Genomic DNA, 12,423 nt, shown 5'->3' on the forward strand with positions numbered 1-12,423 from the left:
ATCGAGTCATTCCTGAGCAGGATGGTTCTTAGTCTCCAAGTGTTTGAGTTTCTTCCAAATTTTTCCTTGTGGTTGAGTTCCAATTTCAGAGCGTTGTGGTCTGAGAATATGCAGGGGATAATTTCAATCTTTTGGTATCGGCTGAGACCTGTTTTGTGTCCCAGAACATGGTCTATTCTTGAAAATGTTCCATGGGCATTAGAATAGAATGAGTATTCTTTGGTTCTGGGGTGTAGTGTTCTATATATATCTAAGAGGTCCAACTCATCGAGTATGGCGTTCAAAGCCTTTGATTCTTTGCTTAGTTTTTGCCAGGGTGTTCTGTCTATTTCTGAGAGTGGAGTGTTGAGGTCCCCTACTATTAATGTATTTTTATCTATATGTCTCTTTATTCTGGTTAAGAGTTGGCTTGTGTATCTTGCTGCTCCCCTGTTGGGGGCATATATATTTATAATTGTCATATCCACTTGTTGAATACTTCCTTTAAGAATAATATAGTGCCCTTCTGCATCTCTAACTATAGTCTGTAGTTTAAAATCCAATTTATCTGATATGAGAATTGCTACCCCAGCTTTCTTTTGAGGTCCATTTGCGTGAAAGATGGTACTCCATCCCCTTACTCTCAGTCTGAATGCATCTTTGGGTTCGAAATGAGTCTCTTGTAGACAGCAAATGGATGGGTCATTTCTTTTTATCCAATCTGCAACCCTGTGGCGTTTTAAGCAAGAATTTAAACCATTAATGTTAAGGCTGAGTACTGAGAGATATGCTTTTAATTCTGCCATGTTGTCAGTAAAGTCTTTGTTTGTATTGGCTGTGACTTTCTGTTTTGTATCACTCTTGGGGCCTTTTTACTTTTATAGAACCCCCCGTAATACCTCCTGTAGGGCTGGTTTTGTGGTTACGAAATTGGCTAGTGACTGTCTATTCTGAAATGTCTTTATTTCTCCATCAATTCTGAATGACAGCCTTGCTGGATAAAGGATCCTTGGCTGCATGTTTTTCTCTGAAAGAGCTTTAAAAATGCTCCCCCAACCCTTTCTCTCATTCCAGGTCTGTGTAGACAGGTCTGACATAATTCTGATGCCTTTGCCTTGGTACGTGAGAAATTTCTTTGCCCTGGCCGCTTTCAATACTGTATCCTTGGATCTCATATTTGCGAATTGCACTATGACGTGACGTGGTGTAGGTCTGTCATGGTTGAGCTTGGGAGGGGTCCTCTCTGCCTCTTGGACACGAATTTTTGTTTCCCTTGCTAGATTAGGGAAGTTTTTAGCTACAATTTGTTCAAATATCTCTTCTAGACCTCTGTTTTTCTCCACCCCCTCGGGGATGCCGATGATTCTAACATTGGATCGTTTCGTTGAGTCAGTAATCTCCCGTAGCCAACATTCGTGGGCGTGGATTTTTTTAAGACCATCTTCTATTTTTATTTTTTCCTCTATTAACCCATCCTCCAATTCACTAACCCTTTCCTCCGCTTCGGTGACCCTGGCCGTCAGAGCCTCTAGTTTTGCCTGCATTTGGCTCATAGAATTTTTAATTTCTGTCAAATTCGCTCTCATTTCTGCCCTTAGGGATTCTATATTCTCAGTAATATTTTCCTGAATACTTTTTTCAAGTCTACTCATTATCTTGACCATTGTTACTCTGAATTCCATTTCTGATAATTTGGTTACATCCATATCCGTTACTTCTGTGGCAGAGGCCACTGACTCACTGTCTTTTCTTTGCTGGGGGGGGCTTCTCCTTCTTGTCATTTTAATGAGGGGAGGTTGCGGGGTTGTCCAGAGCCCAAAATTATTGACTGGGTCCCAGGCCGTGCCCCTTGTTTTATAGGGATCTTAGAGATGTGGGCTTCTTCTTTAAAGATTTTATTTATTTACTTATCTGAGAGAGGGAGACAGACAGTCAGCAAGAACGGAACAGAAGCAGGGGAGTGAGAGAGGAAGACGCAGGCTCCCAGCGGAGGAGCCCGATGAGGGACTCCTTTCCGGAACGCTGGGATCACGCCCTAAGCCGGAGACAGGCGCTCAATGACGGCACCACCCAGGCGCCCGGGTTGTGGGCTTCTTGATTTTTCAGCCTGCCTTCTGTGTTCTGGGGGAGGGGCCTGCCGCGCCGATACTCAGGCAACCCTGTTTGGGTAGAGTCTCCGTGTCCCCTGCGAGGGAGGATGGGGATGGGCACTCTCTGAGCCGGTATTTCCAGGCTTTTGTTCTCTGGCGGCTTTCCCTGGCGGCCGGCTATGCCTCTTCTGAGGGTCAGAGCAGCAGAGGCTGCATTGTCGCAGAACAGAGGGATTGCGGCCCGTTCTCCACTGATGTTCTGGCCACTTTAACTCTATTACTGTTGGTGCTGCTCAACCCTGCGGCGTCCCGGGATGTGCGCCCCACACCCGGAGTCCCTGCCCTCACTTCCAGGGCCGGCGCGTCTCTGTCCTTTGTGTTTCTAATGCCGCCAGCCACCGGACAGCACATCTCTGTCCTTTGTGTTTCTAATGCCGCCAGCCACCGGCCGCCCCGCGTGCTCCCGGGTCTCCCGGTCTCAGTCTATGCCCGGTGAGCACACCTCGATTCCGGAGTTCCGTGAGAAGCCCGGTGGCGCGCACACCCGGTTCAGGGTCTCAGTCTGCTGTTTCGCGGGTGCCGACCACGAGTCCGCCCGCTCCCCCGTGCAGGTGGCCCGCCAGCCGCCAGCCGCCCCGAGCGCGCTCCGGGAGTTCCCGGTCTCAGTCTGGATCCCGTGAGCACACCGGGATTCCGGGGTTCCGGGAGATGCCTGGTGGCGCGTGCGTTCATGGCTCACCGGTCTCAGTCCGCTCTCTCGCGGGTGCCCTCTGTGAGTCCGCCTGCTCCCCCGTGCAGGTGGCTGCCGCTTCCCAGCGCCCAAACGCGGCGGCTCCCTCCCCCTTCCGTTTATCTTCCGATATCCGTGCCCGGTTTACAGCTCCCCTCTTCGTACCTCAATACTCAGCGCTGGAGATGTTCATTTGTAGAGATCCAGATGCATCATCCTGCGTCTCAGGCTGATTCCGTGGTTATTTAGGCTGGTCTCCCCAATAGTTCATTTTTGCCTTTGTTTTCCTTGCCTTTGGAGACAAGTCGAGCAAGAAGGTGCTATGGCTGCGGTCAAAGAGTTTGCTGCCTGTGTTCTCCTCTGGGATTTTGATGGATTCCTATCTCACATTTAGGTCTTTCATCCATTTTGAGTCTATTTTTGTGTATGGTGTAAGGAAATGGTCCAGTTTCACATGGCTGTCCAATTTTCCCAACACCATTTGTTGAAAAGACTGTCTTTTTCTATTGGAGATTCTTTCCCGTTTTGTCAAAGATTAGTTGACCATAGAGTTGAGGGTCCATTTCTGGGTTCTCTATTCTGTTCCGTTGATCTGTGTGTCTGTTTTTGTGCCAGTACCATACTGTCCTGATGGTTACAGCTTTGTAATAGAGCTTGAAGTCTGGAATTGTGATGCCACCAACTTTGGTTTTCTTTTTCAATATTCTTTTGTTTATTCAGGGTCTTTTCTGGTTCCATACAAATTTTAGGATTATTTGTTCCGGCTCTGTGAAAAAAGTTGACAGTATTTTAATAGGGATTGCATGGAATGTATAGATTGCTCTAGGTAACATATACATTTTAACAATATTTATTCTCCCAATCCATGAGCATGGAACATTTTTTCATTTCTTTATGTCTTCCTCAATTTCTTTCATGAGTGTTCTATGGTTTTCTGAGTATAGATCCTTTGACTCTTTGGGTTAGTTTTATTCCTAGGTATCTTATGGTTTTGGGTGCAGTTGTAAATGGGATTGACTCCTTAATTTCTCTTTCTTCTGTCTCATTGTTAATGTATAGAAATGCAACTGATTTCTGTGCATTGATTTTATATCCTGCCACTTTGCTGAATTCCTGTATGAGTTCTAGCAATTTTGGGGTGGACTCGTTTGGATTTTCCACATAGTGTTATCTGTGAAGAGTGAGAGTTTGACTTCTTCTTTGCCCATTCAGATCCCTTTCATTTCTTCTTGTCTGATTGGTGATGCTAGGACTTCTAGTACTAGAACAACAGTGGTGATAGTAGATATTCCTGCTGAAAAGCTCTCAGTTTTTTCCCCATTGAGAATGATATTTGCTGTGGGTTTTTTACAAATGGCCTTTATGATATTGAGTTATGTTCCCTCTATCCCTACACTGTGAAGAGTTTTTATTGGGAAGGGTGCCATACTTTGTCAAATGCTATTTCTGCATCTATTGAGAGGATCATATGGTTCTTATCCTTTCTTTTATTAATGTAGTATATCACATTGATTGATTTGTGGTTGTTGAACCACCCTTGCAGCCCCGGAATAAATCCCACTTGGTTGTGATGAGTAATCCTTTTAATGCACTGTTGGATCCTATTGGCTAGTATCTTGATGAGAATTTTTGCATCCATGTTCATCACAGATATTGGTCTGTAATTCTCCTTTTTGGTGGGGTCTTTGGTTTTGGGATCAAGGTGATGCTGGCCTCACAGAAAGAGTTTGGAAGTTTTCCTTTCATTTCTATTTTGAAACAGCTTCAGAAGAACATGTATTAGCTTTTCTTTAAATGTTTGGTAGGATACCGCTAGGAAGTCACCTCTCCCTGCACTCTTGTTTGTTGGGAGATTTTTGATTACTGCTTCAATTTTCTTGCTGGTTAGGGGTCTGTTCAGGTTTTCTCTTTCTTCCTGTTTTAGTTTTGGTAGTTTATACATCCTTAGGAATGCATCCATTTCCTCCAGATTTCCTAATTTGTTGGCACATAGTTGCTCATAATATGTTTTTATAATTGTTTGTATTTCTTCAGTGTTGTTTGTGATCTCTCCTCTTTCATTCATGATTTTATTTATTTGGGTTCTTTCTTTTTTCTTTTTGATAAGTCTGGCCAGGGATATCAAACTTATTAATTCTTTCAAAGAACTAGCTCCTAGTTTCGTTGATGTGTTCTGTTCTTTTGATTTCTATTTCATTGATTTCTGCTCTAATCTTTATTAATTCTCTTCTCCTTCTGGGGTAACACTATACTTGCTGTTCTTTCTCCAGCTCCTTTAGGTGTAAGGTTAGGTTGTGTATTTGAGACCTTTTTTGTTTCTTGAGAAAGGCTTGTACTGCTATATACTTCTGTCTTAGAACCACCTTTGCTGCATCCCAAAGGTTTTGAACAGTTGTGTTTTCATTTTCATTTGTTTCCCTGAATTTTAAAAATTCTTTTATTTTCTGGTTGACCCATTCATTCTTTAGTAGAATTCTCTTTAGCCTCCATGTATTTAGTTCCTTCCAAATTTCCTCTTGTGATTGAGTTCCCATTTAAAAGCATTGTTGTCTGAAAATATGCAGGGAGTTATCCCAGTCTTTTGGTACTGGTTGAGACCTGATTTGTGACCCAGTATGTGATCTTTTCTGGAGAATGTTCCATGTACACTCGAGAAGAATGCGTATTCTGTTGCTTTAGGATGGAATGCTCTGAATATATCTGTGAAGTTCATCTGGTCCAATGTGTCATTCAAAGCCCTTATTTCCTTGTTGATCTTCTGCTTAGATGATCTGTCCATTGCAGTGAGTGGGGTATTAAGGTCCCCTACTATTACTGTATTATCATCAATGAATTTCTTTATGTTTGTTATTAATTGATTTATGTATTTGGGTGCTCCCAAGTTGGGGGCATAAATATTTACAATTTTTAGCTCTTTTTGTTGGATGGATCCTTTAATTATGATATAGTGTCCTTCCTCATCTCTTATTACAGTCTTTGGTTTAAAATCTATTTTGTCTGATATAAGTATTGCCACCCCAGCTTTCTTTTGATGTCCATCGACATGATAAATAGTTTTCCACCCCCTCAGTTTAAATCTGGAGGTGTCTTTGGGTCTAAAACGAGTCTCTTACAAACAGCATATCGATGGGTCTTGCTTTTTTATCCAATCTGATACCCTGTGTCTTTTGATTGGGGCATTTAGCCCATTTACATTCAGAGTAACTGTTGAAAGATATGAATTTAGTGCCATTGTATTACCTGTAAAGTCACTGTTTCTGTGTATTGTCTCTGTTCCTTTCTGGTCTATGTTACTTTTGGGCTCTCTCTTTGCTTAAAGGATCCCTTTTAATATTTCTTTCGGGGCTGGTTTAGTGATCACAGATTCTTTTAGTTTCTGTTTGTCCTGGAAGCTTTTTATCTGTCCCTCTATTTTGAGTGAGAACTAGCTCAATAAAGTATTCTTGGCTGCATATTTTTCTCATTTAGCACCCTGAATATATGATGCCTGTCCCTTCTGGCCTGCCAGGTCTCTGTGGATAGGTCTGCTGCCAATCTAATGTTTCTACCCTTGTAGGTTATGGACCTCTTGTCCTGAGCAGCTTTCAGGATTTTCTCTTCATTTCTGAGATTTGCAAGTTTCACTATTATATGTTGGGTGTTGACCTTTTTTTTATTAATTCCGACGGGGGCTCTCTGTGCCTCCTGGACTTGAATGCGTGTTTCCTCCCCCAGATTAGGCAACTTCTCTGCTATAATTTGCTCCAATATACCTTCTGCTCCTCTCTTTGTCTTTCCTCTTCTTCTGGGATCCCAATTATTCTAATATTGTTTTGCTTTATGGTATCACTTATCTCTCGAATTTTCCCCTCATGATCTAGTAGTTGTTTACCTCTCTTTTTCTCAGCTTCTTTATTCTGCATCATTTTGTCTTCTAATTCACTTTTCTGCCTCTTTATCCTAGCAGTTAGAACCTCCATTTTTAATTACATCTCATTAATAGCCTTTTTGATTTCAACTGGATTCGATTTTGTTTTTTTATTTCTCCAGAAGGAGATTCTCTAGTGTCCTCTGTGCTTTCTCCATACACTAGATTTTGGTTGTATTTTGGTGTGTTTATTAGAGAAACTGTATCCCACAATTGTAAAGAAAGAAAAACTTAAATATTTACAAAAATAAAATTAAATACAACAGGGGCGCCTCAGTAGCGCAGTCGTTAAGCGTCTGCCTTCCGCTCAGGGCGTGATCCCGGCGTTCCGGGATTGAGTCCCACATCGGGCTCCTCCGTGGGAGCCTGCTTCTTCCTCTCCCACTCCCCCTTCTGTGTTCCCTCTCTCGCTGGCTGTCTCTCTGTCACATAAATAAATAAAATCTTTAAAAAATAATAAAATTAAATACAATGAAAGTATAGAATGTAACTGTAAAAATGAAAAAAGGTTTTAAAAGGTTGATAAAATAAGAAATTGGTTGAAAAAGGAAAGAGAAAAAAATTAAAATTGAAAAACTAAAGAATCATGGGGAAAAAACCATGAATCCTATATACTGTTTTCCCCTAGTGCTGGAGTTGTACAGTTCTCAGTGATCTGTAAACTTGGTCTTAGCTGGATGTTCTTGCTGATCTTCTGGCAGAGGGGACTGTTGCTCTGATTCTCAAGTGTATTTGGCCCTGGGCAGAATTGCATCACCCTTGGCAGGGACCAGGCTAAGTTAGCGGCTCCAGATTGCTCTCTGTGGCTTTTGTTCCCCGAAGGCTTTCTGCACAGTTTAAGGATGAGAATGAAAATGGCGACCTCCCAATCTCTGGCCCTGGAGCCAAAAGCTCAGGGCCCCACTCCTCAGTGCGCCTTCAGGGAAAAGCAGTCCATCACTCCTGTCTCCCTAGTCTCTGTCTGCATTCCATGCTCACTTAGCCTGTGCCTGAGTTTTTCTGTCTCAGGCTCGTAGACCTGTTTCGATTCTCCAAACCCTGCAGAGTCCTGTGGCGTGCTCCCAAGCTGCTCCTCCCAGGGGAGGAAGGGGAGGGTCTCAGATTCTACTGCTTGTTGGACCCCTCCTCGAAGAGCAGTCACGGACCGCCGCTTCTGGTTTATGGCAACATGGAGCTGAGAGCCCTCTCCTGGCTTGCTCGTTGCAGTTGGCTTCCCCGCTCTGATGCCTGGGAACTCTGCCGCACTCAGGCACCTGTGATCTTCCTGTGACCCCGGGGACCCTGAGACCACACTGTCCCACCTAAGATTGCGCCCTGTTTTGCCACCTGAGCGCTTTTCAGGCAGGAAAGTTCCTCACTGGAGCAGACGTCTAAAAGTTCTGATTTTGCCTCTGCTGCTCTGTCACTTTCCGGTGCCAGCTGATGGAGACTCCCTCCCCCCTCGGTCTATCTTCTCTTATATCTCCCAGATTCACTTCTCCGCTTGTCCTATCTTGCAGACAGAGGTTGCTGTTCTATTGGTAGAGTTGCAGCTATTTTCTTAGATCTGCGTTTGAGTTTGCAGCTGTTCAGAATGATTTGATAGCTATCTTGCTGAATTCCTGGGACTAGACGAAACTAAGGTCTCCCACTCCTCTACCATCTTGGACTATGCTCACTGTCCTTTTTTAATGCTGTTTGCCTTGATTTATCTTTCTTTGAAGATAGTGTGGTCACTTCTGCTTTTTTCCTTACATGATAACTTTTGATCATGCTTTTACTTTTTATTTGTATGTAATTTTATTTTAATGTCTCCCTTATAAGGCACATGTAATTAGATATTTAATTTCAGAATATTTGTCTTGAACATGGGAATACAAGCTATAGTTTTATAGGATATGTATTTCTATCATTTTGCTTTATGCTTTCTGGCTAATTAAAAAATTTGTCTTGCAATAGAGATATTTTCTGTGTCTTTTTCTTCATTTATTTGAAAGTCCTTTATCCCATTTTATGTTTTACTGGGATTTAATTCCAAACTTTAAAGCATTGTTTTACTTATATTTTTAATATTTAAGACAAAAAATGGAATGAGGTCCTTTAGGTCTTTCCTATATATGATGAGGATTGATCCTATTTATCCTTTCTCCTGATGATCGCCCATCTCCCAGGCTGTATTTATACAATCTGCAGTTTTAGTTCTAGCATCCAGTTGTTACACCTCTTACTTCTTAAATCATCTACTTTTATTTCATGTAAGCTCTTTTGACATTTACATCCATTTTGTTAACATGTTTAAAATAACATATTATTTAGGCTTAACCCTGGGCTTAAATGTTCTGACTGTTCAGCGCCAGTTCTTTTATACCATGATTTTCCCATTCCTAATTTTCAACATTATGAGGTTTTAAATAAATTTTTTTAAAGTAGGCTCCATGTCCAGTATGGAGCTCAATGCAGGGCTTGAACTCACAACCCTGAAATCAAGATTTGAACTGAGATCAAGACCTGAGCTGGGATCAAGAGTCAGATGCCTAACCGACTGAGCCACTAAGGCTCCCCTTTAAATAATTTTTTTTAAATGACATGTGAAGAATAGATTCTCTAAATCCTGAGATATCTCAGCATATCATTAATTTGTCTTCATTAAGCATGCAGCGGGAAGGGAGAGGGGTCGATTGTCTTCTCTTTCTCTGTTGCACTTCTCTCTTGAGTTTTGCTGGCTAGTTTTGGAACTTCTGGTCTTAAGGGGCTTGATTTGTGGGGAGCATTGGGAAGAGAGGCCTTATTTGATCAGACACTGATGGAATATAACTTCATGCTCTGTAACTCTGGCAAGTGTTTCCAGCTTATTCTTTGTCTCCAGGGCAATTTTGTAGTATCTCTGGGGATCTCCCAACCTGGAGGTCTTCATGTGAATCTCCAGAGGAGTCATTTCTAGCCGAGTATTCCCTTGCAATTCCTTCCACAGCTCCTAGGATTATTTCCACCCCTGCTGCCTGCTTCTGCCATTCTTTGGCTTCTCACAGATGCATGCAAAAGGTTAGGGTCCAGGATGACCCCAGACTAACCCTCTGTCCCACTCAGCCCATATGTGGGAGCCCCCATATGTTTTTTCCTGCCACAAACAAGGGCTAGGCAGATCTGAGAAGAGGCACCAGTATTCTTCTGCATCTGGCCCCTTAGCTTCCTCCCGTATAAGCCCAGCATCAGTCCTCTGTATTTCACTTGTAAAAGAGACATTTAAGGCTGGCCTCAGGGAAACTTCTCTCCTGAGACCTAACACAAATGTAGCATTGCCCACCTTTCCTCTTCATGGTGTTGTGTGGGGTTGGGGATTGAGGGAGTGACTCAGCACAGCAAAGCACTCTTCTCTACAGATAAATCTTTCTCTTACCCCTCTCAACGCTTTTCTATTCTTGTAGTGGATGAGAGGGTTCTAGACCAATTCCAGACCATCTGCTTTGTAAATACTGCCTATAGTATCGGTGTCACATTCACTTTGAAATCTGATATCTCTTTCATTGGAACTTCAGTTGAGACTGAGCCAAAAAGAATTCTGTTTTGAACATTTCATTACATACAGATTATGACTTCTAGTCCAATATCCAGTGTTGGGCATATTGAATGTGACTCTTATCATTAGGAGTCGTTCTTAACAATGCGAAACACCAAATGCCGCGATAACCAGCATCTCCTGCTTTGTGGATTCTTCTCATAGTCCCTGTTGATACCTCAGATCCCAAGACGCAATTTCCTAGTTTCTCTGGAGATCCCCATTGTTGGGGCCTCTTGCTCAAGCTCTCTCATTTGAGGGTGCATTTCTAGCCTGATTGGTAACTTTCAGTTTTAATTATCTACTTGTCACCTGGGGACTCAGGGTCTTAACTAACTAGACAGCTGAGCCACCATCCTTCAGTTGCATGAGTACTGAAGGCATTTTCCTTCGTCCTGCCCTTGCCCTCCTTAAAACCACATAGCCGGAAGTGCAGGGTGGCCAGAGGAGGTTGGCGGTGTGTGCCAGACACTGCTAAGTGCTCTCGTCTGGCTATGTCATTTAATCCTCACTTAATACTTGGGGGTCCAGTATTTGCGTTTTACAAATGGGGGGGGGAAAGGTTTAGGAGTTAGCTTGTTTAAAACCACACAAATCGTAAGTGCTGGAAATAGAATCGAAGGACAGTTCCTTCTGATGCCAAAACGAATGTCCCCTTTCAATTCTGGCTACATAGTAGAGTCACCAGAGGGCTTTAACAATACCCGTTTTCTGGTCTCTTTTTTGGAACAATTAAATTAGAACCTGCGGAGATGGAGCTTGGGCATCAGTATGTGTTTAAAACTCTCCAGTGATTCTCATGTGCAGCCACCTTTCAAGTCACTGCCAGACATACCGTCTACACACGATTAACCATGTATGTGATAATTTCATTCATTTTGTTTCCCCTTCATATTTTCTTTCCCCTTCAAAAGTCAGAGAGCGCGTGGTTGCCCGTCTATATCAGAGCTGGCTTTCCTAATCAGATTCCAAGGGCTGCGTTCATGGCCATGTTTATTCTGGAAGTGGATCAGTTCATCCTGACCTCCTTGACTACATCCGTTCTGGACTGTGAAGAGGATGAGACCCCAAAGCCCTTGCTGGTGTTCAACATTACCAAAGCCCCGCTCCAGGGCTACGTGACTCATCTGTGGGATCACACCAGACCGGTCTCCTCGTTCACCTGGAAAGATCTAAGTGACATGCAGATAGCCTATCAGCCACCGAACAGCAGCCATCCTGTGCGGAGACATTACGAGGTGAGAAGAAAGGGAGACAAAGCGTCTAGCCTGTTTGGTGTCCTCAGGGTTCCTGAAGAGGCAGGCCACTTCCCCTCACCTTTAGATCACTTTGTACCCTCAGCGCCTCAGAAGAGAATCAGTCATTGTAAATCTGGATGCGGATTCAAATACCTATAGGAGCCAGGCAGGCGATGCCAATGAGCAAACCTGCCTGGGGGGAGACTGTGGGGAGCGGAAGAAAAGAGCTGGCCATTTCGGAGGCCGCTGTTCCCGAGCTCCGGTGATTGCTGCCCTGTGTGAATACACACCCAGGGTAGTCCTAGATCTCGTTCTTCAGAGCACCTGGAGATCTGGAAGTTTTTTTGTAAAAATGTTTCAATTTTTAAATACAGAATACATATTAAAAGTTCTAAAACATATTGTGCCAGCTACAAAATATTTTGGGGGCCACATTTGGCCCAGAGCTCACTGGTTTGAGAACTCCAGTGTCCTTGACGGTCTTTCTGTGTTACATAGACCATGGAAGTTAGAGATGACTTTGTCTATGATCCTTTCATTAACAAATTCTTTCTATTTTAAAGATTTATTCATTTGAGAGGGAGAAAAAGAGAGAAAGCACACAAGCGGGAGGGGCGGGCGGAGGAAAAGGGAATCTCGAGTACAACTCGTGCTGAGTGTGGAGCCCCATGTGGGGCTCGATCCCGTGACCCTGAAATTACCACTTGAGCTGAAATCAAGAGTCGGATGCTCAACCCACTGTGCGACCAGGGCACCCCTCATTAATAAATTCCATTATTCCTTGTTTGGAGGTGTCTTACTGTGATCCTTAATTTTAATGAATAACACTGAATAATAGGCGATTCCGTAACTGATTGGATGACTAATTTCTCTATCAAACACTTTCCTGTCAGAAAAGTCCCCTTCCTGTCTAATCTGACTACCTTCTGCTGCTATTCTAGCCT

At 43.2% G+C, this 12,423-nt stretch overlaps 1 protein-coding gene across 6 annotated transcripts in view; it reads left to right on the plus strand.

The window, feature by feature from the left end:
- The window catches only part of FREM1 (FRAS1 related extracellular matrix 1), a 173,774-nt gene that overhangs the window by 45,041 nt on the left and 116,310 nt on the right, over positions 1–12,423 (plus strand). For all 6 annotated transcript variants that reach the window (XM_045780814.2, XM_045780813.2, XM_087869630.1 and 3 more), the window contains one exon: positions 11,156–11,479. In XM_045780814.2, coding sequence (XP_045636770.2) covers positions 11,156–11,479 — 324 coding nt within the window. The remainder of the gene's footprint in view (positions 1–11,155; positions 11,480–12,423) is intronic.

The sequence above is a fragment of the Ursus americanus genome, chromosome 18, assembly GCF_024610735.1.
Source record: "Ursus americanus isolate L20-20 chromosome 18, mUrsAme1.1.p, whole genome shotgun sequence".
Taxonomy (NCBI): domain Eukaryota; kingdom Metazoa; phylum Chordata; class Mammalia; order Carnivora; family Ursidae; genus Ursus; species Ursus americanus.